The sequence below is a fragment of the Aquarana catesbeiana genome, linkage group LG09 (assembly GCF_042186555.1).
Source record: "Aquarana catesbeiana isolate 2022-GZ linkage group LG09, ASM4218655v1, whole genome shotgun sequence".
NCBI classification, from domain to species: domain Eukaryota; kingdom Metazoa; phylum Chordata; class Amphibia; order Anura; family Ranidae; genus Aquarana; species Aquarana catesbeiana.
Window position 1 is genome coordinate 36,574,749 of NC_133332.1, and position 27,240 is coordinate 36,601,988.

Here is a 27,240-nt window from a genome sequence, read left to right on the forward strand (position 1 = left end):
ACCCCCTTTAACTGTAGTGGCCAGGGGTTTACACATGTTGCAGCTGCAGCAGGAATTATACACCCTGTTACGCTTGGCAGGTGTAGTGCCTGCCAAGCGTAACCCATTCAAGTGAATGGGGCTGCTCTGCAGAAGGCTGTGCAACCTTGTGCAGTACAGCGAAAAAAGGGTTAAGCTTTATATTGCCTCCTCATCACCTGCTTTAACCCCTTGGACCCACACTAGCATGCTGCAACTTTGCACCTTATGCCGCGTACACACGAGCGGACTTTACGGCATACTTTGCCCAGCGGACGGGATTTCGTCGGACAATTCGATCGTGTGTGGGCTACAGCGGACTTTGTTTTCTCAAACGTTGGACGGACTTAGATTTGAAACATGTTTTAAATCTATCCGTCAAACTCGAGTCCGGTCGAAAAGTCCGCTTGTCTGTATGCTAGTTCGACGGACAAAAAGCCACGCTAGGGCAGCTATTGGCTACTGGCTATGAACTTCCTTGTTTTAGTCCGGTCGTAAGTCATCACGTACGAATTCGACGGATTTTGGTGGATTGTGTGTAGGCAAGTCCGTTCATTCAGAAAGTCCATCAAAGTCCGCCAAGCAAAGTCTGCCGTAAAGTCAGCTCATGTGTACGCGGCATTACATTCACCCTGTTTATGAAAGAGCAAATGTTACCTTTCCTGTACATTCACTGAACACATTTTTAATAATATTTAACAGTTCCAAATTGGTGAATCTGTAAGGAAAATGCAACAACTGCTAAACCTATGCGCTTTACACAGAATTATTACTGCTTGGTTGATTTTTTTTTTAACAACTTAAAAAAGTCAGCAAACATGACTTTACAAATATCAGCATGGCCTTCATCATTGGGAGGGCTGCTTTGAGTGGACTAATACCAAACAAGGATTGTAGTCACTGTTGGGACACCTTCCCAGGACTCACTGTATGTGTAAAACCATGCTGCTCCCTTTTTTGTGATTCTTGCACTGGAGAAGACCTGTCAGAGGACAATTTTACATTATGTGGAACCTGGAAAGTAAATATAGGTGATTTTTTTTTTATTGAAAGCCTATGGCGTGCATAACGCACCCAAAAAACTTTACCCGGTGCCAAAAAAATGTGCACACACATAAAGAGTGAACACAAAAAAGTGCAACGGGTACACAAACGTGCCAATTCCCTGGGGGCGTTAGGCTCCAGATGGGGACAAGGGTACTTTACAAATGGTCCATCTGGCCAAAACCAGACAGACCCCGTTCTCTGGAAGGCCTGCCAAAACAGGACCCACCCAAGTACTAGGTGAGGCTCCCCCGAAGGGAGACCCCATGAGAGAGGGCGAACTAAGCCAGAAGGCCATGTCCACCCCTTCCCAAGACTTTCAGGGCTGGCCCGAGGACCCGCATTCTTACTCGTCACACAGTGAGACAAACCGTGTACAAACATAAAAAGACAAAAAGTGACAAACATAGGCATCAATCAAAAAATAAACTAAATAAAAGAAAGTGGGGAAGGGATAGTGAAAAAGGTGGTCATTGTGTAAAACAATGACCAGGAATAAAAAATTCCTCTGGTCCCAGCCCAAGGGACAGGTGCTAAAAAAAAAAAAAAAAAAAGCGTGTTCTATGGTGCAGTGACCATGGTGCCTCAAATCAAAGTGACTACCACTCCAGGGGCACATTCTCCATAGGCTTTCAAGACCAACCCTGGCCACCGGCCCAGACCACAGCAGCCCCCACCCCAGGCAGGAAGGCATGGAGTTCTGGAAGCTTGGTGAGAGCCCTTTACCATCAGGCCTCACTGTCGTTCCATCCCTCCTACCTAATTAGATTCGGGAAATACTGGCCACTCCCCCCAGTGGGAGTAAGGGGAGCCAGCATTCGCTCCCGAATAACTGTCCAGAGCTAGAGCTGCCCCAATCCAGGCCAGAAGGCCAGGGTCCCGACCCTCCGGATCAAACCCTGTGGTTCTCCATCCCCATCAGAAGGCTTCCCTTTCGGCTACAAACCGCTCCAGGTCACCTTTACTCCAGCAGGTTTTGCATAGCAACCGCCATCCCATCTCTATCTCGCCATAGATCAGGGACAGAGGCAAGCGCCACCTCCTGGAAACTGATAAGAACAGATACTACACTTGATCTTAGCCAAAAGGCCGAGAAGCGATAACTTTTTAAGAGACCAAAAGTAATGGGACAGATTAACACTCATCCATCAAACTTTCACTTTTTAATACTTGGTTGCAAATCCTTTGCAGACAAATACAGACTGAAGTGTGGTACACATAGACATCACCAGACACTGGGTTTCATCCCTGGTGATGCTCTGCCAGGCCTCTACTGCAACTGTCTTCAGTTTCTGCCTGTTCTTGGGGCATTTTCCCTTCAGTTTTGTCTTCAGCAAATGAAATGCATGCTCAATCGGATTCAGGTCAGGTGATTGACTTGGCCATAACATTCCACTTCTTTCCCTTAAAAAACTCTTTGGTTGCTTTCATAGTATGCTTCGGGTTATTGTCCACCTGCACTGTAAAGCGCCGTCCAAGTTCTGAAGCATTTTGCTGAATATGAGCAGATAATATTGCCTGAAACACTTCAGAATTCATCCTGCTGCTTTTTTCAGCATCCACGTCATCAATAAATACAAGAGAACCAGTTCCATTGGCAGCCATACATGCCCACGCCATGACACTACCACCACCATGCTTCACTGATGAGGTGGTATGCTTTGGATCATGAGCAATTCCTTTCCTTCTCCATACTCTTCTCTTCCCATCACTCTGGTACAAGTTGATCTTGGTCTCATCTGTCCATAGGATGTTGTTCCAGAACTGTGAAGGCTTTTTCAGATGTTGTTTGGCAAACTCTAATCTGGCCTTCCTGTTTTTGAGGCTCACCAATGGTTTGCATCTTGTAATGAACCCTCTGTATTCACTCTGCTGAACTCTTCTCTTGATTGTTGACTTTGACACACATACACCTACCTCCTGGAGAGTGTTCTTGATCTGGCCAACTGTTGTGAAGGGTGTTTTCTTCACCAGGGAAAGAATTCTTCGGTCATCCACCACAGTTGAATTCTATAATGAGGGAATTGGCGCTGTTCAACTATATATGCACTGGATATTGATCGTGAATAAATAAGTGTAAGAAATATTATTGAGTGCAAAAAAAAAAAATATGTGTAGGAAGTTATAGTAAAAGTAAAAATAAAAAAAAGGAGCTGAATATAAGTGAAATGCTCCTACGACCATATACTATACATTACAGTGCAACGTGCTATGACAAATATATAATCTATTATATCCATAAAAATCTGCAAACATTCCAAACTGTGATAAAACAGGTGGTAAAAATTCTTTAAAGACAATCTAAACCTCTATGGTAAAGTCCCCAGCATTGATGTGTAAAATGTCCAATTCATAAACAAAGTGAAAAAATGATGAAAAAATACTGAAAAAACTGTCCCAAAAAATATATATTCAGAAAGAACTGTGATGTGTCCCTCCAAAAAATGGCAATACTCTTAGTGTGGCAAGTGCTCCCCGTCCTCACCAAGGACTGAGGACTGTCACCAAGGATCATCACTGCTGGATTTTGCCTACATGCCTTTTACCCCTGCAGGGGTTGGGCACTCTGGTGAGTGAGGGCACGAGTGGTGGTGCAGTGGAAGATGGGGAGCACTTGCCACACTAAGTGTATTGCCATTTTTTGGAGGGACACATCACAGTTCTTTCTGAATATATATTTTTTGGGACACTGTTTTTTCAGTATTTTTTCATCATTTTTTCACTTTGTTTATGAATTGGACATTTTACACATCAATGCTGGGGACTTTACCATAGAGGTTTAGATTGTCGTTAAAGAATTTACCACCTGTTTTATCACAGTTTGGAATGTTTGCAGATTTTTATTTATTTTTATGGATATAATAGATTATATATTTGTCATAGCACGTTGTACTTTAATGTATAGTATATGGTCGTAGGAGCATTTCACTTCTATTTAGCTCCTTTTTTTTATTTTTACTATAACTTCCTACACATATCTTTTTTTGCACTCAATAATATTTCTTACACTTATTTATTCACGATCAATATCCAGTGCATATATAGTTGAACAGAGCCAATTCCCTCATTATAGAATTCTGTTGATTTGAATTTCACCTAGGTGATATTCTGTGTAGGGGGGGCTGCAGTTCTCCTTTTTTCTCCTAAGCGTGGAACCATTGTTTCTTATTATCCACCACAGTTGTTTTCCATGGTCTTCTGGCTCTTTTGGTGTTGCTGAGCTCACCGGTGCGTTCTTTCTTTTTAAGGATGTTCCAAACAGTTGATTTGGCCACACCTAATGTTTTTGGTGTCTCTCTGATGGGTTTGTTTTGTTTTTTCAGCCTAATCATGGCTTGCTTCATTGATAGTAACAGCTCTTTGGACCTCATATTGAGAGGTGACAGCAACAGATTCCACATGCAAATAGCACACTTGAAATGAACTCTAGACCTTTTATCTGCTCCTTGTAAATGGGATAATGAGGGGATAACACACACCTGGCCATGGAACAGGTGAGCAGCCAATTGTCCCATTACTTTTGGTCCCTTAAAAAGTGGGAGGCACATATATAAACTGTTGTAATTCCTACACTGTTCACCTGATTTGGATGTAAATACCCTCACATTAAAGCTGAAAGTCTGCAGTTAAAGCACAGCTTGTTTGTTTCATTTCAAATCCATTGTGGTGGTGTCTAGAGCCAAAAAGACTAGAATTGTGTCGATGTCCCAATATTTATGGACCTGACTGTAGGTTGTGTTGGGTCAGTATGGCGTGCCTGCAGTGTGGGGAGTATCTAATGCTGGCTAGGTAAACACAGACCCAGTGAAGGGAAAGGTTCCTGGTAAGTAGGATCAGTGCAGGAAAACCTCTGAAGACTTCTGTACATTGGTAAAGAGCTCTGTTTCAATCTGCATTAGGTCCCACATATTTGTGTAGCCTGTATCACAGGCAGAGCACCCTTTTGAGAGGCTACCTTATGGACCTGCTTAAAGAGGACTTTTCAAGCACACTGCTGTCTGTAAGTTTTGCATATTTGTACTGCCTTGTTATGGAACTATAAAGTGCCTTATTAAACATAATAACTTTGGATTTGGACTTTGGATTATCACCGCATTGCAGTACTGCTTATTAATCATTACATGTAATTAGAAAATTGTCAGACATTGTCTCACAAAGTTCCTTTAAATTGCTTCTATCCAGTTAGTACTACTCTCAGGCAACCAACTACAGTGCCTTGAAAAAGTATTTATACCCCTTGCCATTTTCCAAATTTTGTCATGCTACTACCACAAAAGTAAATGTATTTTACTGGGATTTTATGTGATAGAACAACACAAACTGGGACATAATTGTGAAGTGGAAGGAAAATGATAAATGGTTTTCAAAATTTTTTACAAATATCTGCAAAGTGTGGCCTGCCTTTGTATTCAGCCTCCCTGAGTCAATACTTTGTAGAACAACCTTTCGCTGCAATTACAGCTGCAAGTCTTTTTGGGTATGTCTCTACCAACTTTGCACATCTAAGGAGTGAAATTTTTGCCCATTTTTCTTTGCAAAATAGCTCAAGCTCTGTCAAATTGGATGGAGAGTGTCTGAACAGCAATTTCCAATCTTGACACAGTTTCTCATTTGGATTTATGTCTGGATTTTGACTAGGCCATTCTAACACATGAATATGCTTTGATCTAAACCATTCCATTGTAGCTCTGGCTGTATGTTTAGGGTCGTTGTCCTGCTGGAAGGTGAACCTCAGTCTCAATTCTTTTGCAGACTCTAACAGGTTTCCTTCTAAAATTGCACTGCATTTGGCTCCACCCATCTTCTCATCAACTCTGACTAGCTTCACTGTCCCTGCTGAAGAAAAGCATTCCCACAACATTATGCTACCACCACCATGTTTCACAGTGGGGATGGTGTGTTCAGGGTGATATGCAGTGTGTGTTTTCTGCCACACATAGCCTTTTGCTTTTAGGTCAAAAAGTTCAACTTTGGACTCATCTGACCAGAGAATATTCTTCCACGTGTTTGTCCCCCACATGGCTTCTCGCAAACTGCAAATGGGACTTCTTATGGCTTTCTTTCAACAATGGCTTTCTTCTTGTCACTCTTCCATAAAGGCCAGATTTGTGGAGTGCATGAATAATAGTTGTCCTGTGGACAGATTCTCCCACCTGAGCTGTGGATGGCTGCAGCTCCTCCAGAGTTACCATGGGCCTCTTGGCTGCTTCTCTGATGAATGCTCTCCTTGCCTGGACTGTCAGTTTAGGTGGATGGCCATGTCTTGGTAGGTTTACAGTTGTGCCATACTCTTTCCATTTTCAGATGATGGATTGAACCATGCTCTGTGAGATGTTCAGAGCTTGGGATATTTTTCTTATAACCTAACCCTGCTTTAAACTTCTCCACGACTTTATCCCTGACCTGTCTGGTGTGTTCCTTGGCCTTCAGGATGCTGTTTGTTTACTGAGGTTCTCTAATAAACCTCTGAGGGTTTCACAGAACATCTGTATTTTATAATGAGATTAGATTACATGCAGGTGGACTCTATTTACTAATTGGGTGACTTCTGAAGGCAATTGGTTTCACTATATTTTAGTTAGGGGTATCAGAGTAAAGGGGGCTAAATACAAATGCACGCCACACTTTTCAGATATTTATTTGTAAAAAATTGGAAAACCATGTATCATTTTCCTTCAACACAAAATGGCACAAACTTGAGTAGTGGGTCTAACATATTAAATCCCGATTAAAATACGTTTTCATTTTTGGTTGTAACAAGACAAAATGTGGAAAGTTTCAAGGCACTGTATGTGGTTCACACAGGGGACCAGTAGGTGGCACCTAAGCCCTACTCATGGCAGCATCCTCATCTAGGCACTGTGGCTTTGAAAGGGGGGATACCTCCTTTTTACCAGGAACCCCTCTCATAGCTCCCAATGCTAAAGGTCAGGTGGGCTGCTATCAACACTGCAGGGGGCTGCAGATATTGAATATTGTTCCTTTGATATAATGCTGTTTTCCATTATCTTGTTTGTTTGGATATTTGGCTGAAACCTTCTTTTTTTCATTCTAGACCAGAAAATGGGAAGTCTTACTCGTACACGCGTTTCACTGTTTGCAGCTTCACTATTCAGTTGTCTGCTGGTGATTTGTTTTGGCTTTTCTCAAACACAATGGAGAGCTTCAACATCAAACGTACTGAAGCCAATACTATGTCCATGTGTTATTATAAAATAAATTAATCTGAAATAACTAGTGTCGTTTTTGTAAAACAAAAACATGCATTGGATTAAAGGGGAGTGTGTAAAATTGGATTATTGGAGGAAATTCTGACCACATACATGGATGATAGGGACCTGTGTGTATGAGGATGGTGGAAGTGACTGGTGCACACTAAGGAGATGAGAGCTGATGTTGCTGTAATAGGAAAGGGAAAATACAATTTTAAGGTTGCTTCCACACACATGCACATTACTGATACTGAAAACAGCAAAATATAACTTAGAGTTTGAGATCCACATTTGGAAAGCAGGACAGTATCAATTGCAAAAATGAAAACCTTTTGCACAAAGGCCATCCACTAAAAACACGGAGGTAGAACAATCCTGGAAAGTCCTAGATGAGAAGCAAAGCAGCTCTGTCTGTCCCTCCCACCTTCTCCCCTTGCCACCCAATGGTTCTATAGCATAATGATCATAGGCGTGCGCACAGGGTGTGCCAGGTGTGCCCAGGCACACCCTAATCACCCCATGCGCATTAGTGTTATCTCTCTGTGTAGCAACATGAACATGGTAAAGATCTCCCTCTTACCTGCTCTGCCATAAGAAAAGTGTTTATGCTCTTCTCTTTCACTGTGCTGGCAGGGAGATCAATGTGCCGGGTTCATATATATGTAGACACATACACATGCATGTATGTTTGAGCTTAAGGGTGCACACCCTAATGCAATAGGCTGCGCACACCTATGATAATGATGATGATTTGGACATCATCTATCATGACATGGCTTTTTAACAGAAGACTGTCTGTCTACCCAACCTGCTTTAGACCAGATTGTATAGCTGCTGGGCTTTTTGACTCAATCACTGTCCAGAGCATTTTCCATGACCCACTGGTCACATTGGCCTAGAAAGAGAAAGATGAGAGGTAAGCCTGTCAACACTTGAGAGTGGAGAAATGGCACCTGCATAGATAGGTGATGGAGTACTTACACATAGAGAAAATGGGGTACCTAATCATACAGGGGTGGCAGAATAATGACAAACTTATTGAATGTGGTACCTGCATGCACAGAGAGGGTAGGGTAACTGCACATGCTGAAAGAGTGGAATGCTCACAGACACACAGAGGATGGACTACCTGCACACCTAGAATTGGGTGCTTGTACATATAGACAATGGAATATATATATACTGGCACTGTGCTGTTTCTTCAGGATGGCTAGAGACCTTTGAGAAAAAATTTGAGCCCTGCTATGGATTCCACGTGGCCATCTTGGCAGGACAGCATCTCATAATGGATGCTAAAATCCCACAAGATTTAGCTGGCTGACTTCACACATAAGCCCTTAACAGGAGAGTGAAAAACATTCAAAGAGGAATATGACATTTCTAAAGGAAAAATTGTCATTTAACCACTTCAGCCCCTGAAGGATTTACCCCCTTCCTGACCAAAGCACTTTTTCCAATTTGGCACTGCGTCGCTTTAACTGCTAATTGCGCGGTCATGCAATGCTGTACCCAAACGAAATTTGCGTCCTTTTCTTCCCACAAATAGAGCTTTCTTTTGATGGTATTTGATCACCTCTGCGGTTTTTATTTTTTGCGCTATAAACAGAAAAAGACTGAAAATTTTGGAAAAAAAATGGTATTTTCTACTTTTTGTTCTAAAAAAAAATCCAAAAAACTAAATTTTAGTCATACATTTAGGCCAAAATGTATTCAGCCACATATCTTTGGTAAAAAAAAAAAGTCAAGCGTATATTTATTGGTTTGCGCAAAAGTTATAGCGTCTACAAGCTAGGGTGCATTTTCTGGAATTTACACAGCTTTTAGTTTATGACTGCCTTTGTCATTTCTTGAGGTGCTAAAATGGCAGGGCAGTACAAAACCCCCCAAATGACCCCATTTTGGAAAGTAGACACCCCAAGTAAATTGCTGAGAGGCATGTTGAGCCCATTGAATATTAATTCTTTTTGTCCCAAGTGATTGAATAATGACAAAAAAAAAATTACAAAAAGTTGTCACTAAATGATATATTGCTCACACAAGCCATTGGCATATGTGGAATTGCACCCCAAAATACATTCATCTGCTTCTCCTGAGTATGGGAATACCACATGTGTGGGACTTTTTGGGAGCCTAGCCGCGTACGGGGCCCCGAACACCAATCACCGCCTTCAGGATTTCTAAGGGCGTAAATTTTTGATTTCATTCCTCACTACCTATCACAGTTTTGAAGGCCATAAAATGCCCAGATGGCACAACCCCCCCCCCCCCCAAATGACCCCATTTTGGAAAGTAGACACCCCAAGCTATTTGCTGAGAGGCATGTTGAGTCCATGGAATATTTTTTATATTTTGACACAAGTTGCGGGAAAGTGACAATTTTTATTTCTTTTGCACAAAGTTGTCACTAAATTATATATTGCTCACACAGGCCATGAGAATATGTGGAATTGCACCTAAAAATACATTTAGCTGCTTCTCCTGAGTATGGGGATACCACATGTGTGGGACTTTTTGGGAGCCTAGGCACGTATGGGGCCCCGAAAACCGCCTTCAGGATTTCTAAGGGTGTAAATTTTTTATTTCACTCTTCACTGCCTATCACAGTTTCGGAGGCCATGGAATGCCCAAGTGGCACAACCCCCCCAAATGACCCCATTTTGGAAAGTAGACACCCCAAGCTATTTGGTGAGAGGCATGGTGAGTATTTTGCAGCTCTCATTTGTTTTTGAAAATGAAGAAAGTCAAGAAAAAACATTTTTTTTCTTTTTTTTTAATTTTCAAAACTTTGTGACAAAAAGTGAGGTCTGCAAAATACTCACTATACCTCTCAGCAAATAGCTTGGGGTGTCTACTTTCCAAAATAGGGTCATTTGGGGGGGTTTTGTGCCACCTGGGCATTCCATGGCCTCCGAAACTGTGATAGGCAGTGAAGAGTGAAATCAAAAATTTACGCCCTTAGAAAGCCTGAAGGCGGTGCTTGGATTTCGGGGTCCCGTACGAGGCTAGGCTCCCAAAAAGTCTCACACATGTGGTATCCCCATACTCAGGAGAAGCAACAGAATGTATTTTGGGGTGTAATCTCACATATTCCCATGGCATGTTTGAGCAATATATCATTTAGTGACAACTTTGAGCAAAAAAAAAAATTTGTCTCTTTCCCGCAACTTGTGTCACAATATAAAATATTCCATGGACTCAACATGCCTCTCAGCAAATAGCTTGGGGTGTCTACTTTCCAAAATGGGGTCATTTGGGGGGTTTTGAACTGTCCTGGCATTTTATGCACAACATTTAGAAGCTTATGTCACACATCACCCACTCTTCTAACCACTTGAAGACAAAGCCCTTTCTGACACTTTTTGTTTACATGAAAAAATTTATTTTTTTTGCAAGAAAATTACTTTAAAGCAAATGCCCTACAGATTAAAATGGTGGGTGTTTCATTTTTTTTTCACACGGTATTTGCGCAGCGATTTTTTTAAACGCATTTTTTGGGGAAAAAACACACTTTTTTAAATTTTAATGCACTAAAACACACTATATTGCCCAAATGTTTGATGAAATAAAAAGATGATCTTAGGCCGAGTACATGGATACCAAACATGACATGCTTTAAAATTGCGCACAAACGTGCAGTGGCAACAAATTAAATACATTTTTAAAAGCCTTTAAAAGCCTTTACAGGTTACCACTTTAGATTTACAGAGGAGGTCTACTGCTAAAATTACTGCCCTCGATCTGACCTTCGCGGTGATACCTCACATGCATGGTGCAATTGCTGTTTACATTTGACATCAGACCGACGATTGCATTCGCCTTAGCGCAAGAGCAGGGGGGGACAGGGGTGCTTTTTTTTTTTTTTCTTTTTCTTTAGGATTTTTTCGCTTTTTTATCTTATTTTTAAACTGTTCCTTTCATTTTTTTTAAATAATTTTTATCTCAGGGAATGTAAATATCCCCTATGATAGCAATAGGTAGTGACAGGTACTCTTTTTTGAAAAAATTGGGGTCGTAGCTTCCGGTTTCTTAGGCCATAGAGATGTTTGGAGCCACTCTGGTCTCTGATCAGCTCTATGGTCAGCTGGCTGAATCACCGGCCGGACCGACACTTGCGTTCGCCTTAGCGCGAGAGCAGGGGGGGAAAGGGGTGCTTTTTTTTTTTTTTTGCTTTTTTATCTTATTTTTAAACTGTTCCTTTCATTTTTTTTTTTTTAATCATTTTTATTGTTATCTCGGGGAATGTAAATATCCCCTATGATAGCAATAGGTAGTGACAGGTACTCTTTTTTGAAAAATTTGGGGTCTATTAGACCCTAGATCTCTCCTCTGCCCTCAAAGCATCTGATCACACCAAGATCGGTGTGATAAAATGCTTTCCCAATTTCCCAATGGCGCTGTTTACATCCGGCGAAATCTATGTCATGAAATGCTCCTAGCTTCCGGTTTCTTAGGTCATAGAGATGTTTGGAGCCACTCTGGTCTCTGATCAGCTCTATGGTCAGCAGCTGGCTAAATCATCGGCCAGACTGACACTTGCGTTCGCCTTAGCGTGAGAGCAGGGGGGGACAGGGGTGCTTTTTTTTTTTTTGCTTTTTTATCTTATTTTTAAACTGTTCCTTTCATTTCTTTAAATCATTTTTATTGTTATCTCAGGGAGTGTAAATATCCCCTATGATAGCAATAGGTAGTGACAGGTACTCTTTTTTGAAAAAATTGGGGTCTATTAGACCCTAGATCTCTCCTCTGCCCTCAAAGCATCTGACCACACCAAGATCGGTGGGATAAAATGCTTTCCCAATTTCCCAATGGTGCTGTTTACATCCAGCGAAATCTAAGTCATGAAATGCTCGTAGCTTCCGGTTTCTTAGGCCATAGAGATGTTTGGAGCCACTCTGGTCTCTGATCAGCTCTATGGTCAGCTGGCTGAATCACCGGCTGCATTCTCAGGTTCCCTGTTGAAACAGGAGAGCCAGAGAAAAACACGGAAGATGGTGGGGGGGGCATTCCCTCCCACAGCTTGTAAAAGCAGTCTAGAGACTAATTAGCCGCTAGGATTGCTTTTATATGAAAGCCGACCACTGGCTGAAAAGAATGATACCAAGATGATACCTAAACCTGCAGGCATCATTCTGGTATAACCACTCAAAGTTGTGAATGGCGTACCTGAAGACAAAAAAATGGTTAACAATAAAACACAGTAAACAGTAAAGTATAAAAAATTGCATACCTGAAAAACAAACATGATAAAAACATAATAACAATAAAACATTGCAGAATAGAATACAGTAAAAAAGATCAGAACAATAGAGAGAGAGAATAGAGAGAGAGAGAACAATAAAACGACAACTATTTTTTAAATTTTATATATGTCATGCCTATATCCGCGCTTGCTGCAGACACAACATCTTTTTTGGGGGGGTTCGTTGGGTAGGGGTATTCGGGAGGACATAAAGAAAATGCCTCTCATGCAGCCGACTGCATTTGGTTGGGGATGTGAATGGGGGAAGTACGGGCGCTGCAGAAGTGGTGGGTTCCCAATTAGGATTGGCGAATGCAGCAGGAAGGGCACTATGGGCACGACGGGCCTGTTTGTCTTCTTCTTGGTGGCAGCAGGACACTACTTGTGCTTGCCACCTCACCAGCTTGAACTGCACTTATGGGACTCACCATGTCACCAAGTGTTACTGCAGTGCTGGTTTGACTACGACCGGGGTGTACTAGGCCGCTGGTGCTTGCCAGTTCACCAAAACGCTGCCAAAAAAACTTAGCGATCGCAGGGATCAGGCCTGACTCTGCGAATGCTGCAGTTATGCGTTTAGTGTTTTGTAAGTGACAGTGATCGATCAATACTGCACTTGGGTGGGCTGGGCCAGGCGGAGGGGCAAAACGCAGGTGCTAGCAGGTATCTGGGCTGATCCCACTAACACTGCGTTTTTGGGAACCCTAAACTGCTGGGGGCGCTAGTATAGATCTGATCGGATCAGATATTGATCCAATCAGATACTATACCACTAAGGGAGGTGTACGGTGCGTGCGTGGGTGTTAGCGGTACTGGCACTAACCTGACACTGCTTGGGGCTGGTGTTTGCCAGTTCACCAAAATGCTACCAAAAAAACTGTTAGCGATCGCAGGGATCAGGCCTGACTCTGCGAATGCTGTAGTTATGCGTTTAGTGTTTTGTAAGTGACAGTGATCGATCGATACTGCACTTGAGTGGGCTGGGCTGGGCTGGGACGGGCGGAGGGGCAAAACACAGGTGCTAGCAGGTATCTGGGCTGATTCTGCTAACACTGCATTTTTGGGAACCCTAAACTGCTGGGGGCGCTAGTATAGATCTGATCGGATCAGATATTGATCCAATCAGATACTATACCACTAAGGGAGGTGTACGGTGCGTGCGTGGGTGTTAGCGGTACTGGCACTAACCTGACACTGCTTGGGGCTGGTGTTTGCCAGTTCACCAAAATGCTACCAAAAAAACTGTTAGCGATCGCAGGGATCAGGCCTGACTCTGCGAATGCTGTAGTTATGCGTTTAGTGTTTTGTAAGTGACAGTGATCGATCGATACTGCACTTGAGTGGGCTGGGCTGGGCTGGGCTGGGACGGGCGGAGGGGCAAAACACAGGTGCTAGCAGGTATCTGGGCTGATTCCGCTAACACTGCATTTTTGGGAACCCTAAACTGCTGGGGACGCTAGTATAGATCTGATCTGATCGGATCAGATATTGATCCGTTCAGATACTATACCACTAAGGGAGGCGTATGCTGCGTGCGTGGGTGTTAGCGGTACTGGCGCTAATCTGACGCTGCCTGGGATGACGCATATCACCGCCGGTATTCGGTAATAAAAGGCGGGTGCCCTGACACTATAAAAAATAAATGAACTAACCAGCATCACCTGTAACACTTATACAGTAATCAGTGGTAAAAGGGTTAACTAGGGGGCAATCAAGGGGTTAAAACCTTTATTAGGTAGTATATGGGGGTCCCTGTCGATATAAAACGCTGACGGCGAACCTAAATATTTACGTCCCTAATTAGTGTCACCAGCGACACTAATACAGCGATCAGAAAAATGATCGCCTAGTGACACTGGCGACAGGGGGTGATCAAGGGGTTAGAACTTTATTAGGGGGTTAGGGGGGTACCCTAGACCTAAAGGGGGCTAACCCTAACTGCCCTAACACAGTAACTGTCACAAACTGACACCATGCAGTATTCAGAAAAAAAAAACTGCTTTGTGTCAGTGTGACGGGAAAGGGGTGATCGGGGGGGATCGGGGTTGTTTTGTGTGCCTGGCATGTTCTACTGTGTGTGTTTGTGTTTTACACTCACAGTGATGTCTTCTCTCCTCGGCGCCGGAACAGAAAATACAGAGCCGAGGAGCAATGACATCATTTCCTTTGCTGCTGTCTAGCATACAGCAGCAAAGGAATGTTCTGATTGGCCAGCTTTTTTTTTTTTTGAAAGCCTATGGCGTGCAAAACACACCCCAAAAACTTCACCCGGTGCATAAAAAATGTGCACACACATAAAGAGTGCTCACAAAAAAGTGCCACGGGTACACAGACGTGCCAATTCCCTGATCCCCCGGGGCGTTAGGCTCCTGCGGGGACAAAGGTACTTACAATGGTCTATCCGGCCGAAACCAGACAGACCCCGTTCTCTGGAGGGCCTGCCGAAACAGGACCCACCCAAGTACTAGGTGAGGCTCCCCCGAAGGGAGACCCCATGAGAGAGGGCGAACTAAGCCAAAAGGCCATGTCCACCCCCACCCAAGACGTTCAGGGCTGGCCCGAGGACCCGCATCCTTACTAGTCAAACGTGCAAAAACGTGAAAGACAAGACGTGACAAACATAGGGTTTCAATCAAAAAATAAATAAAAAGTGGGGAAAGGGATAGTGAAGAGGAGAGTGAAAGAAGTGGCCATTGTGTAACACAATGACCAGGCCCTCCGGCCAGGAATAAAAAAATTCCTCTGGTCCTAGCCAAAAGGCCCGGCCCAAGAGGCAGGTGCTTAAAAAGCGTGTTATGGTGCAGTGACCTTGGTGCCCAAAATCAAAGTGTCTGCCACACACAGTGATTCTATGGCACCCCTGGCCTGCCACTCCAGGGGCACTACTCCATAGGCTTTCAAGTTCAACCCCGACCCACAGCCCAGACCACAGCAGCCCCCACCACAGGCAGAAAGGCATGGAGATCCAGAAGCTTGGTGAGAGCCCTTTACCATCAGGCTCCACCGTCGCTCCCATCACTCCTACCTAATTACATTCGGGAGATACTAGCCACTCCCCCCCCCCCCCTCAAAGGGGTAGTAAGCGTTCTCTCCCAAATAACTGTCCGTAGCTAGAGCTACCACAATCCAGGCCAGAAGGCCAGGGACCCAACCCTCCGGCCAGACCCATGTGCAGCACCCATCCCCACCAGGAGGTCCTTTCTAGACTGGTTGGGTAGGCCCACTGAAGCCCCCATGGGCAACAGGTGATGACTTTCCCTCAACCGTCTGTCCAGGTCCAATTACTCCATCGGATTTGCATGCGCCCTTCCCACTATTGGTCGGGCCAACATCGCCTCCTCTGGAAACTGATAAGAACAGATTTTTTTTTTTTTTTCCACTCAGATTGAATCACATAAACTCAGCTTAAAACAAACCCACGAAACCTATACTGAGCCGTGTTCCATACATCATAGTGGCATAAACAGGTATCAAAAGGATAAAATCACCAAACATGTAAAAACCACTTTACCACACTTAACCTTCACCCACCCTCCACCTCACAAAATTCCAAAAGCCATCAGCCTCATCCACACCCATACTTCTTCTTTCGATTGCCAATACAAGAAACATTTTCGCCCTCACCCAGTCCACACAGTCTTTTTCAGCCAAAACCATTTTCTTCTTGACCAAAGCACATCGAGCCTCCCACATCACTTCTCTTACCACTGCAGACAGAACGAACATTTTACGTTGTCTCCCCTTGCCACCTCCAACCACACCCAGGACACCAGACTCAAAAGACACTCCCTCAATTCCCACCACCCTTTCCACGAACCCACACAGCAAACTCCAAAAATTCCTTGCAAAACAACACTCCCAAAATAGGTGTCTCACAGTTTCAATCCCTGCGCAACCTTCCCTAGGACACACCTCCCTCCTCACCAGGTCTCTAGCCTTTAAAAAGGACATTGTGGCCAAACAATTGTGCAGAGACAACCATACCACCTCCCTCTGTTTGTTGGTGACACCCTTAAACAATAAGTTCTTCCAAACAAGTTCTGCTTTCTTGAGGCTTAACCCGAAAATATTTGTTGGTAGCTCATCCTTTCTTAACCACGCCCATAACATTTCTTTTTTCCGAGCCCCTTCCCCCAACTTCTGCAGCTGGTTCTTCTGAAAAAAGGAAGACATTTTCAAATAATACACAGGGGTTATCATGGACATGGGCTTAGTAAGGTCCCTTTCACACCACCCCCACCTCAACAAAGGCCATCCGATCAAGTAGCGCATTAACGCACCCGCCTTCCCACCAGCCAAAAAAGTCTTAAGGTGGACCATCCACCACTGGACCTCCAAAAATCGTTCAACATTGGGGAAGTTGTACCCACCCTGCTGTACTCTCTTCATGACCACCTCTCTAGTAACTTTCTCCATCTTAGATCCCCAAAAAAATATAAAGAGCATCCTAGTGATCTTCTGAACCAATCTCTTATTAGGGGGAAAAATAACAGAAAAATACATCAATAACGGAAGAATTACTGCTTTCACAATCAAAGTTTTGCCAGAAAAGGAGAGCCTTCTAGTTTTCCAGAGACTTAACTTTTTACCAACTTTCTCCACCCCCTTAACCGTGTTTATTTGGTTCGCCAGGTTCCTCTCGAAATGCACTCCCAACACCTCCACCTCCTGCACACTCTTTAATTTACTTTGGGATACATCGCATGTGCCACTCAGCACACAAACACTACTTTTACCCCAGTTAACGCGCAGTCCGGACATCGCCCCAAAAATACCAAGCTGCAACTCTGCTCTTGACACATCCCTTGTTGTATTACACAGAAAGTTAATATCATCCATGTAACCAAGCATTTTGACCGGTTCATTGCCACACCCGGGTACAAACATCCCCTTAAAACACTTATCTTTCCATACATGCCTTAACAGAGGTTCCATCACACAGATGAAGGCCACGGGCGACAATGGACACCCCTGCCTCACCCCGGACATCACACTGACATCTCCAGACAAATCACCATTGACAAGGATCTGACTACTAATTCCCTGGTATAAGCATTCTACCACGTTGACAAACTCTTCAGGGACCCCCATCTGCCTCAGCACTATGAAGAGGAACTTATGAGCCACCCGGTCGTACGCCTTCTCGAGATCGATGCTGGCCACTGCCAATGGCATGTTGTTGCATTGGGCATAGAACACCAGATCCCGCAGGAGGATTAAATTATCGGAAATCCTCCGACCGGGAACGGCACACACCTGCCATTCTCCAATGACTCTACCCACCACTTTCCTCATTCTATCAGCAAGTACTTTAGCCAATATCTTGTAATCACTATTAAGCAGTGAAATAGGCCGCCAATTCCTGATGTCTCGCAGGTCCCCTTTCTTTTTATACAGTAAGGTAATGATTCCTCTCTTCATCGAAGCTGAAATTCTCTTCTCCTCCATACAGGTCCTTATAACCTCACACAGATCGTCTTTCAATATTGACCAGAACTCAGCATAAAATTCCACAGGTAAGCCGTCCCCACCAGGGGTTTTGTTCTTTTCCATCTTCATCACCACGTTCTTCACTTCTTCTTCCTCCACCGGGTCTAGAAGCATCTCCGCATCTTCTGTCTTCAAATTCCCTTTCACCACTTCACAGTATTCCTGCATTTCTTCTTCCGTCGCACCCCCATCCCCACTGTACAATTTAGCGTAGAAGGACCTGATTGATTCTACCATTCTATCACCACTCACTTCCTCCTCTTCTTCCAACACCGACAGGAAAGTCTTCCTTGGCCCAAACGATTTTTTAAAAAAGTACGCAGAGCACTGCTCATCCTCCTCCATCTTTTGCATTTTAGATCTAAAGACAATGCTCCTCCCGCGATCCCTAAGCATAGCACTCCTAGCCTCACGTACTTCCCTCAGCTCATTCTCCACCTCCACTCCCAACCTCTTACACTTGAAAAGGAAGTGCAACCTATCCACCAACCTCCTTGCATCTTCACGCTTCCTCCTGGCCACCTCCACGCCCAATTTCTTAAAGAAGCCACTTATCCTGACCTTAGCCCAATCCCACCACACCAGGACATCCTCAAAATCCCGCTTTTTGAAATTAATCCATTCATAAAAATCTTTAAACTTAGTAACTACCCCCTCCTCCTTTAAACATAGACAGTTCAGCTTCCATGCACCCCTCCCACACAATCTAGCACCATCGAGCAAGAAGGAGCCAGTGAGCAAGGCATGGTCCGAAAAGGCCACAAAGTCGGTCCGATACCCCTTTATCTGCAAGGCTGGAGACACAAAAATAAAATCGATCCTGGATCGCACAGACCCCTTGTCGGAAAAAAAGGAAAAAGAAATATCATTCCCCAATACAACACAGGCAGTATCTTGAAAATGGAAGTCACTAATCATTTCATTTAGCGCCCTAGATGTTATATCAACCCCACTCTCTGCACACGTACTTTGTCTATCCTCACTTCTCCTCACACAGTTGAAGTCTCCAGCCAAAATGGTTGGAATTCTCCCAGGCAACCAAACTTTAAGTACTTCAAAGAATTTCACACGCTCCTTTTTCTCAGCAGGTGCGTACACATTAATGACTCTAACCCTACACCCCGCCACCTCCAAAATAGCAACCTGTAACCTCCCCGGCACCACCACCTCATGTGACACAAACTGAACATACGGGTTTTTAACAAGAATCCCCACACCTTCATTCCTGGACTCACACATAGGGGACCACATCGATGCACCATGTTTCCATTCATCACACAGAATCCTATCATTACCACACTCCTGAACACAAATTACATCGGACATCACTCCTTCCAAATGCTCAAAGACAGCCGCCCTCCTCCACTCTGAGCATATACTTCTCACATTTATAGAACTCACAGACAAAGCCATCATAAAGAAAAACAAACAGGTTTGCACAGCCATAACGAATAACTTAAAAGTGATGCAAAGCCTCTTCCTTCCCTTTGCCTGCAACGTTAGCATAGGTTAGTCTTTTCTTCCCAAAGGGAGAACTGGCAGACTCTGCACCAGAGCCTCCATCATCGGGTAAGGGTGCACCTTCCACCCCCTCCCCAGCCCCCTCCTCCCGCTCTCTTTTGGTGGAGGACTGAGAAGTCTCATCCATTGAGATCACCAACTGCTGTCCGCATTCCAGGCTCTCATCGCTATCCATCTCATCATTTTCATCCTCATCCTCATCCTCATCCTCCTCCTCCGCGCTGGAAGATAAACCGCTCATCAACTCGGATAAATGACCTGGACTTGTGAATGCCACACTCCTCTGCTCTTCTTCAGGGCAACCTTCCGCTTGCCTCGCCGGGGGTCCCTGTGTCAATCCCTCTTCAACCGCCTCCTGGGGACCAGGGACTGACCCGTCCTCCCCTACTGCAGTAACATGGCTCCCAGAGTCTACACTAGCTCCCACCACCGAGTCAACAGTAGTAGAACCAGTGCCGACCTTCCTGCTCACAGCCTCTTCCTGCACCGTAGGAGCAGCGTCATTGGTCTGGTGCTCTGAGGATGTAGCAGGCCGCTCCACATCAGCAGAACCAGCACTGCCACTTTCCCTCTGAGCCTCCGCTCGCTGCCTCTGCTGCGTACGCCTAGCCTGGGTCTTCTTCAGGACATCATGGAATTCTGATTCCCTTTTCGCCGAGAAATATTCTTCGCATTGTCTTGCTAGGTGTCCGAACTTTTTGCAGATATCACACACTCGGGTTTGCTCACATTCCTTCGACGGGTGGTCCTCATTACCGCAAAATCTGCATTTAACTCTACGCTCACAGTCCCCACTCGCGTGCCCATAGACACAGCACTTCCTGCAGTAAACCGGCTGACCCGGGTAAAAAAGGAACCCCCTCTCACCCCCAATATTGAAGACTGCTGGAGGCCTCTTCACCCCACCGACACAACCAAGATCAGTCTGGAACTTCCCATAGAACCTGTACTTCCCGGACCAGATTCCGAATTTGTTCAGAACCTTATCACCGCCCCTTAACTCCTCGCAATAGTTCTTTAGAAATGCCCTAACCAAATTCACATCAGAAAAAGGATTGTACATATGTACTACGATAGCCTTTTCTTCCTGCATGAAAAGCGGTATAACATCCATTTTCTGCAACAGTTCATTCTCAGCACTCCTCATCTTCTCATACACCTCCCAGCATATCTCGACAGAAAGAAACGTAATGTCATACAATCTTTGTTGCGGAAAATCCTGCAGACACACAATATCTCTTACCCTAAGGTTGAGAAAATCCATCAGCACGTCCACCACGATAGTCCTCAGAGTGATCTCTCCCTTGAATTCAGGTTTCACCAAAAACCGAATAGAATCCCGCATTCCACGGACCGCCATTTTTGTACCGGATGGTACCTCGCCTCTTCCTCCGACAAGGGTACCCCCGAAGGGGCCCCAAGAGCTGACCCACAACCGCCTTAAGAAGGGCGATCGCTCCTCGTCGTCTGGGGACTAGGCCTCGGGCCAATAGCAGCAAGGGGGGGCCCTCCGAAAAGGGACGCTCCCCCCAAGGCCGACCTTTGGGTACCCCAGACACCTCTCGGCTAAGTCACAATGCAGCAGATACTACACTTGATCTTAGCCAAAAGCCGAGTTCTGATTGGCCAGCGGCGATCGCAAGGGGGGGGGCACGAACGGATGGCCTCCCCCTCACTTCCGATCGCCGGAGTACAAAAGAGGACCCCCCACCCCATTCGCGGGAGGCAGATTATGTATATTTACATGGTTTTGCCTGCCTGTGCCGCCTTGCTGACGTATATCGGCGTGAGGCGGTCCTTAAGTGGTTAAAAGGCTCTTGTGCAACAGGAGCCATTGTGCCAATGTCAAAAACAGAAAAGTAGAGTTATTTGGGCTGCAGGTTCATAATAATATTTATGTATTCAGCTCTGATTGCACTGACCATGAATTATTGTAGGCCGGAATTAATATTTTCTCTAGGAATAACGATTTTCCAAACAAAATAATTGAGGATCCTAAGATCGTGGGGTAGAGAATATAGCGGTTTCACTCTAAAATCCCACTCTGTGCAGGAATATTCCTGCTCTGGTGAAAGAATTTAAGCACCATTGAGTGAGAGTGATAGTCATTGGTGAAGGGTAACTACACCATTAACCCCTTTACATCCACACAAAAGCCACCACCACATGATTAAATGGAAACACGTGCCATTCACAGCACCTGATTTTGTAGTTTTCACATAAAAAAAGATTTGTTGCACTTGCTGCCACACCTAGACAGGTATGTCACAGAGTTTACAATAGGTGCCTTTCTTCAAAGAGATAAGATGATTTTTTTTATTTTTGATTAAATCATTCTAAGATTCAGCTTACAATTTTTTTTAATTTTGTTTGAATAAAAGAACAGAAAAACAATGCAAGAAAATATTTACTAAAAAATGATGAAGACAATAAGCAATGGTAAAATGAACTGAATTAAAAATGAAAAATACTTCACAAAGTTTGCCTTGTCTTTAAATCTGACTCTGTTTGCCGCTGACTTGTGAGTTTAGGAGATATGCAGGTAGCACTTTGCTTTCAGGAGCTTGGCTATTAGTTCCCACCCACTTTCCTGCTGGGCCAATCAGAGAAACATAATCTGCATATGACTCAATAAGATTACTCAGTAAGATTCTGGAACATTTGTTGGCCTATGACAATAAATATTGCTGTGTTTTTTAAATGAAACACACATATTTTAATTGCTAGAGAGTATCTATTGATATTCTATATTAAAAACATATCTATAAAATACATTTTATTGGAATGTTGATTAAATGTCAATCTCCATATTTTGCAGGGGTTGAATGGAAATTAAGTCTTCTGCTCAATACTGCTAGAAAGTGTGTAATAGCTCTTTTACTATTTGTTTAAAAGGCTCTTGTGCAACAAGAGCCATTGTGGCAATGTCAAAAACAGAAAAGTATTTCGCTTCTTGGCCTTTTGGCTAAGATCAAGTGTAGTATCGACTTTAGCTCTTAGGGGTGTCTCTGCTTCACAGCTAGGACGTTGAGAACCACTTGCATCTATCCAAGCCAATTGGTCCTTGTGGGGTACCCTCTGCTCGGCCTGGTAGGATTGTTGATTAAATTCAGCTTCACCTACTTGCTGCTATTGGGTTAGAGGCTTAGCCCCCACAGGGAACGAGATTGCAGTCTTCCCTCCTCCCCCACTCCGCATTACTACCTCCGGGCAGTAGATGCTAGAGCCTTTGTAAAGGCTACGAAAAAGAGCAAAGACGTCGAGGAACCAGAAGGAAGCCGCCTAAGAAACATCTGAAGCGACATCTAACTCCTTGATGATGGGGAAGAGCGAAAAGAAGACCGGAAAAGAGAAGAAGAACCCCGTTCCAGCCACTTCCTCCGAGCCCGGGAATGCCGCTGCCTCAACCCCCGCCCCTACCCCGGCCGGCCCCAGCCGACCAGGACCAGCCAAGCCAGACCAGCCTGCAGACGGGCTCCCAGCTTTGGAGCCATGGATGAAGCAGACGGTTGTGCTGCAGCTGAAGGAGGTGGACAGAAGTGTCCCCGACATGACCCCGAAGATCTTCGGAAAGAAGATGATCCTGGAACAGGGGTTCAGCAAAGCGGAGATGCTTTCTGTGCAGGCCTTCACAAGAGGTATATTCTTTATAACTTTTGTGTCGTTTCAGGTCTGCAGAAGATACTGGGAGATGGTGAAGACCAGTGGCCCTGAATCCCCTTTCCGGAAGTTCACTGCGAACTGCCCCATAACAGGGCACAAAAAGCGGGTGACAGTGGCCATGAGGAACCCCCATACCAGTGGAAAGGACATAGCCACCTACCTCCAGAGGTTCTGCACCGTGGTGAAGGACCCGATCCAAATCTTCGATGCCAACGGCTTCTGGATAGGTAAGTGGTCTGTGCTCTGCAAACTGAGGAAAGACCCTTCAGGGGACATCCAGCACCTGCAGCCTTTCTTCTCCCTGGGATCCTCCGCAGGAATCCTTTTCTATCCCGGCATACCCTACAACTGTAACAAGTGTGGGCAGCCGGGACACATAGGTAAGGATTGTACAGAGCTTGCTTGCAAGTTCTGTAGGGTGATAGGCCACGAGACCAAGGACTGTCCGAGGTCCAAAGCCTGCAACCTTTGCGGATTGGCAGAGCATGTCTTCAGACACTGCCCCCAGAGGACCCGGACCTACGCTGGAGCTGTAAGCCAGGGTAAGCCATCCGGGAGGAAGCTGCCAGAAAAACCGAAAGAACCTCGAAAGGCCAAAGGTAAGTCCACTCCCGGCCCTCCTGCCCCTGCCCCTCCTTCCCCTACCCCTGCCCCATCCCCTACCTCCAGCACACCCCCACCCACCCCCTCTGTGCCGGAGGAACCCCTCCCCACCCCTTCCCCCCCAACCTGTCCTCCCTGGAGGACTTCCCTACCCTCCCACCCCTCTCCACCCCCACCAGTGGCCCAAGAGGAAGCCGGAAACGTAAGCCAGAAAGCCCAACAGCTGAGGAACCCGCCACCTCCACCAAACGGCCCAACGGGGTCCAACGTGACAACGATGGACCAGAGCAAGTAGTGGAGGACCTAGAGTCTTCAGGAGAGGAGGGGGAAGGGGAGGAGATCATGGTCGACCCCGAGCATGACCTACCCCCCAACGTCCACATCAGCCAGCAGATGATGGAGTCTGTCCTTGAGGAGCTGGGCCTGGCCCAGAACACAGGATAGGCAGAAGACGCAACGGAAGAGCCACCCCCCCTCTGGGGAGGTAAGTTCGGACCCTTGTTAACTAGACCCTCATACCCTTTTTCATTATGGCCGAGATCTCAATCTTTTCCATTAATGTGAGGAGTATCAAGGATACATCTAGAAGGCAAGCGGTCCTGACCTTTCTTTCAAGTCAGCAGAGTGATGTCTACATGCTTCAGGAGTGCGCCCTTCCTCCCTTGAGGAGGTACACTCATCTGTCCTCCCAGTGGACCCTTGGTCCCTCCTACTGGTCCGGTGGTGGCGATTGCAATTCTGCAGGAGTAGCCATTCTGGTCAGGGGTGGGCGCTTCACAGTTGACTCTATCCATGAGCTAGTCTGTGGCCGTCTTTTGGTCATAGACGGCTCGTGGGTGGAAGAGCCAGTTAGGCTCATCAACGTGTACGCCCCCCCAGACAAGAATGCGCGGCTGGAACTTTTCCAGACCCTGCGGACTCAACTCGTCACCACCAGAACAGTAGTGATCGGTGGTGATTTTAACTGTCCGATCGAGGAGGATGGGCGCAGCTCCAGCATATACACAAAACTTGATGCTACTTCTAGGCTGCTCAAGGAGATGATCTCGGAGGCCTCCTTGCAGGACGCCGTGGGATCCTTAGGGAAAGGGACCGTGAACTATTCGTGGTGCCGACCCGATGGATCTGTGCGTTCCAGGATTGACTTCGTGCTCACTTCAAGAACAGTCAAGCATCGTGAGTTCTCCATGGTCCCCTGCTTTTTCTCTGACCACAGGGCTATTCACTTTTGGGGTGACCTGGGCGAGGGCTTTGCCCGCGGACCGGGTTCCTGGAAGCTGAATAGCACCCTGCTGGAAAACGAGGAACTGATGGGGGAACTCCGGGAGGCCTACGCCACCTGGACGGAGGAAAAGAGATTCTTCGGAAAGGTAAGTGACTGGTGGGAGTTTGTGAAGGTTAAGCTGCGCAGCTTCTTTCAGGCAAGGGGATGCCAGCGTGTGTGCGCCAGGAGGAGGGAACTCAGGAGACTGCAGCGTCAGTTGCAGTCCCTGCAGGACCTTCATCACTGCGGCTGGGACGTTAGGCAGGACCTGGAGGACACCAAGAAGAGCCTGAAAGGACACTTCAAGGAAGAATCCAGGCACATTGTCTTCCGTGCCAAGGTGGAGAATCTTGAGAAAGGTGAGAAGTGTAATTCTTTCTTTTTCAGGAAACTTCACTCAGGACACACACCCTTGTCAGAGCTGCGTGACGAGACCGGAACACTCCAGAAGGGGAAGAAGGCTGTGATGCAAGTGGTCAGCGACTACTACACCAACCTCTACTCCCCGAAAGAAACGGACACACAGGCGGCCGACAGGTTCCTGTCAGGTATCTCTAACCAAATTGATCCTGCAGGTTCATCAACCGTCAACGCCCCCTTGGTGTTGGAGGAGCTGCACTCTGCCGCTAAATCCTTTAGGCGGGGCAGGACCCCGGGCTGCGATGGTCTCCCAGTTGAGCTCTATGTAGCACTGTGGGATCTCGTGGGCCCGGACCTGCTCGAGCTGTACGAGGAGATGGTGGTGGAGGGCAGAATGCCTCCATCACTGAGGGAGGGGATGATCACGATTTTGTATAAGCGGAAGGTGGAGAGATCGGATCTAAAAAATTGGCGTCCGATCTCTCTTCTGAACGTGGACTACAACATCCTCGCCAAGGTCCTGGCCAACAGGCTGAAGTCTGTCATCGGACAGATCATCCACCCGGATCAGACTTGCGGCATTCCTGGTCGCAGGATTGCGGACAGCCTTGCGCTTGTCCGGGACACGGTCCAGTACATTCATGGCCGCCGTGTGCACACGGCCCTGGTCAGTCTTGACCAGGAGAAGGCCTTTGACCGTGTCTCCCATGAGTTTATGTGCAGAGCTCTGCGCAGGTTTGGTCTTGGGGAAATGTTTTGTTCGTATGTGAATGTGATGTATACTGACATTTTTAGTTTGGTGCTGGTTAATGGCTGGAAAACGGACCCCTTTCCAATTTTGTCTGGGGTCAGACAAGGCTGCCCTCTCTCACCTCTGCTTTTTGTTTGTTGTATAGAGCTCTTCGCCCGAAGCATCAGATGGAACCCAGAGATCAGAGGGATCACCGCACCAGGACCGGACAGACGGGAGGTCAAGTGCTCACTCTACATGGACGACGTGACGGTGTTCTGTGCTGATCGGCGCTCCATCGACACACTCGCCCAGACCTGTGAGGACTTCGGCCAAGCTTCAGGGGCAAAGGTCAACTGCGGGAAGTCAGAAGTCATGCTCTTCGGAAAGTGGTTCCTGCCTTCTTCTGCACCAATTCCTTTCAGCGTCAAGACGGACTTTATCAAAATCCTTGGGGTCTGGTTTGGAGCGGAGGGCAGAGCCCTGAAGTCCTGGGAGGAAAGACTGTCAAAGATGCGACAGAAGTTTGGACTTTGGAGCCTCAGAGAACTCACCATCGAAGGCAAAACACTGGTACTCGGCAGCGAGATCCTCCCTATGTTGCAGTACCTCGCCCAGGCCTGGCCCCCTCGTGTCAACACCCGTAAGGCCATCACCAGGGCGGTGTTTCACTTCATCTGGAGCTCCAAAATGGACAGAGTGAAGCAGGCGGTTATGTTCAAGGAACCCCTCAAGGGCGGTAAAGGCGTGCCCGACATCGCTACACTATTGAGGGTGTGCTTTTCTTGTAACTGCATCCGCAGGACATTGGTGGACAGAACTGTGGACTCTGGTGGTAACTCTATGTCCCATTTTTTCCTTCTGCCTCTATGGAGGACACTTGGCTGGGACAAATGGGACAGCTCCATCCCCTACAACTGGGACACCCCTTGGTACTACTTGGACACCTTCAAGTTTATTAAGGAGCTGGGGCTACATGGAGTGAAGCCCGACTTGTGGAAGCCAAAAACTATCCACAATTTGATCAGAGCATCGGACATTGATGAGACTGTTCCAGGCCTCCCTTCAGCCACTTGTAAAGTGGTCTGGAGGAATG

General features: G+C 46.0%; 1 protein-coding gene and 1 pseudogene across 1 annotated transcript in view; one reads left to right on the forward strand and one right to left on the reverse strand.

Annotated features, from left to right (window-relative positions):
• LOC141107508 (major histocompatibility complex class I-related gene protein-like) overlaps positions 1–7,296 on the forward strand; it is a 98,938-nt gene extending 91,642 nt beyond the window's left edge. Inside the window, exon 5 of the mRNA XM_073598280.1 lies at positions 7,118–7,296. Coding sequence (XP_073454381.1) covers positions 7,118–7,281 — 164 coding nt within the window. The 3' untranslated portion in view covers positions 7,282–7,296. The remainder of the gene's footprint in view (positions 1–7,117) is intronic.
• Positions 2,031–2,163, reverse strand: LOC141109050 (U2 spliceosomal RNA; annotated as a pseudogene).
• Positions 7,297–27,240: the final 19,944 nt, after the last annotated feature.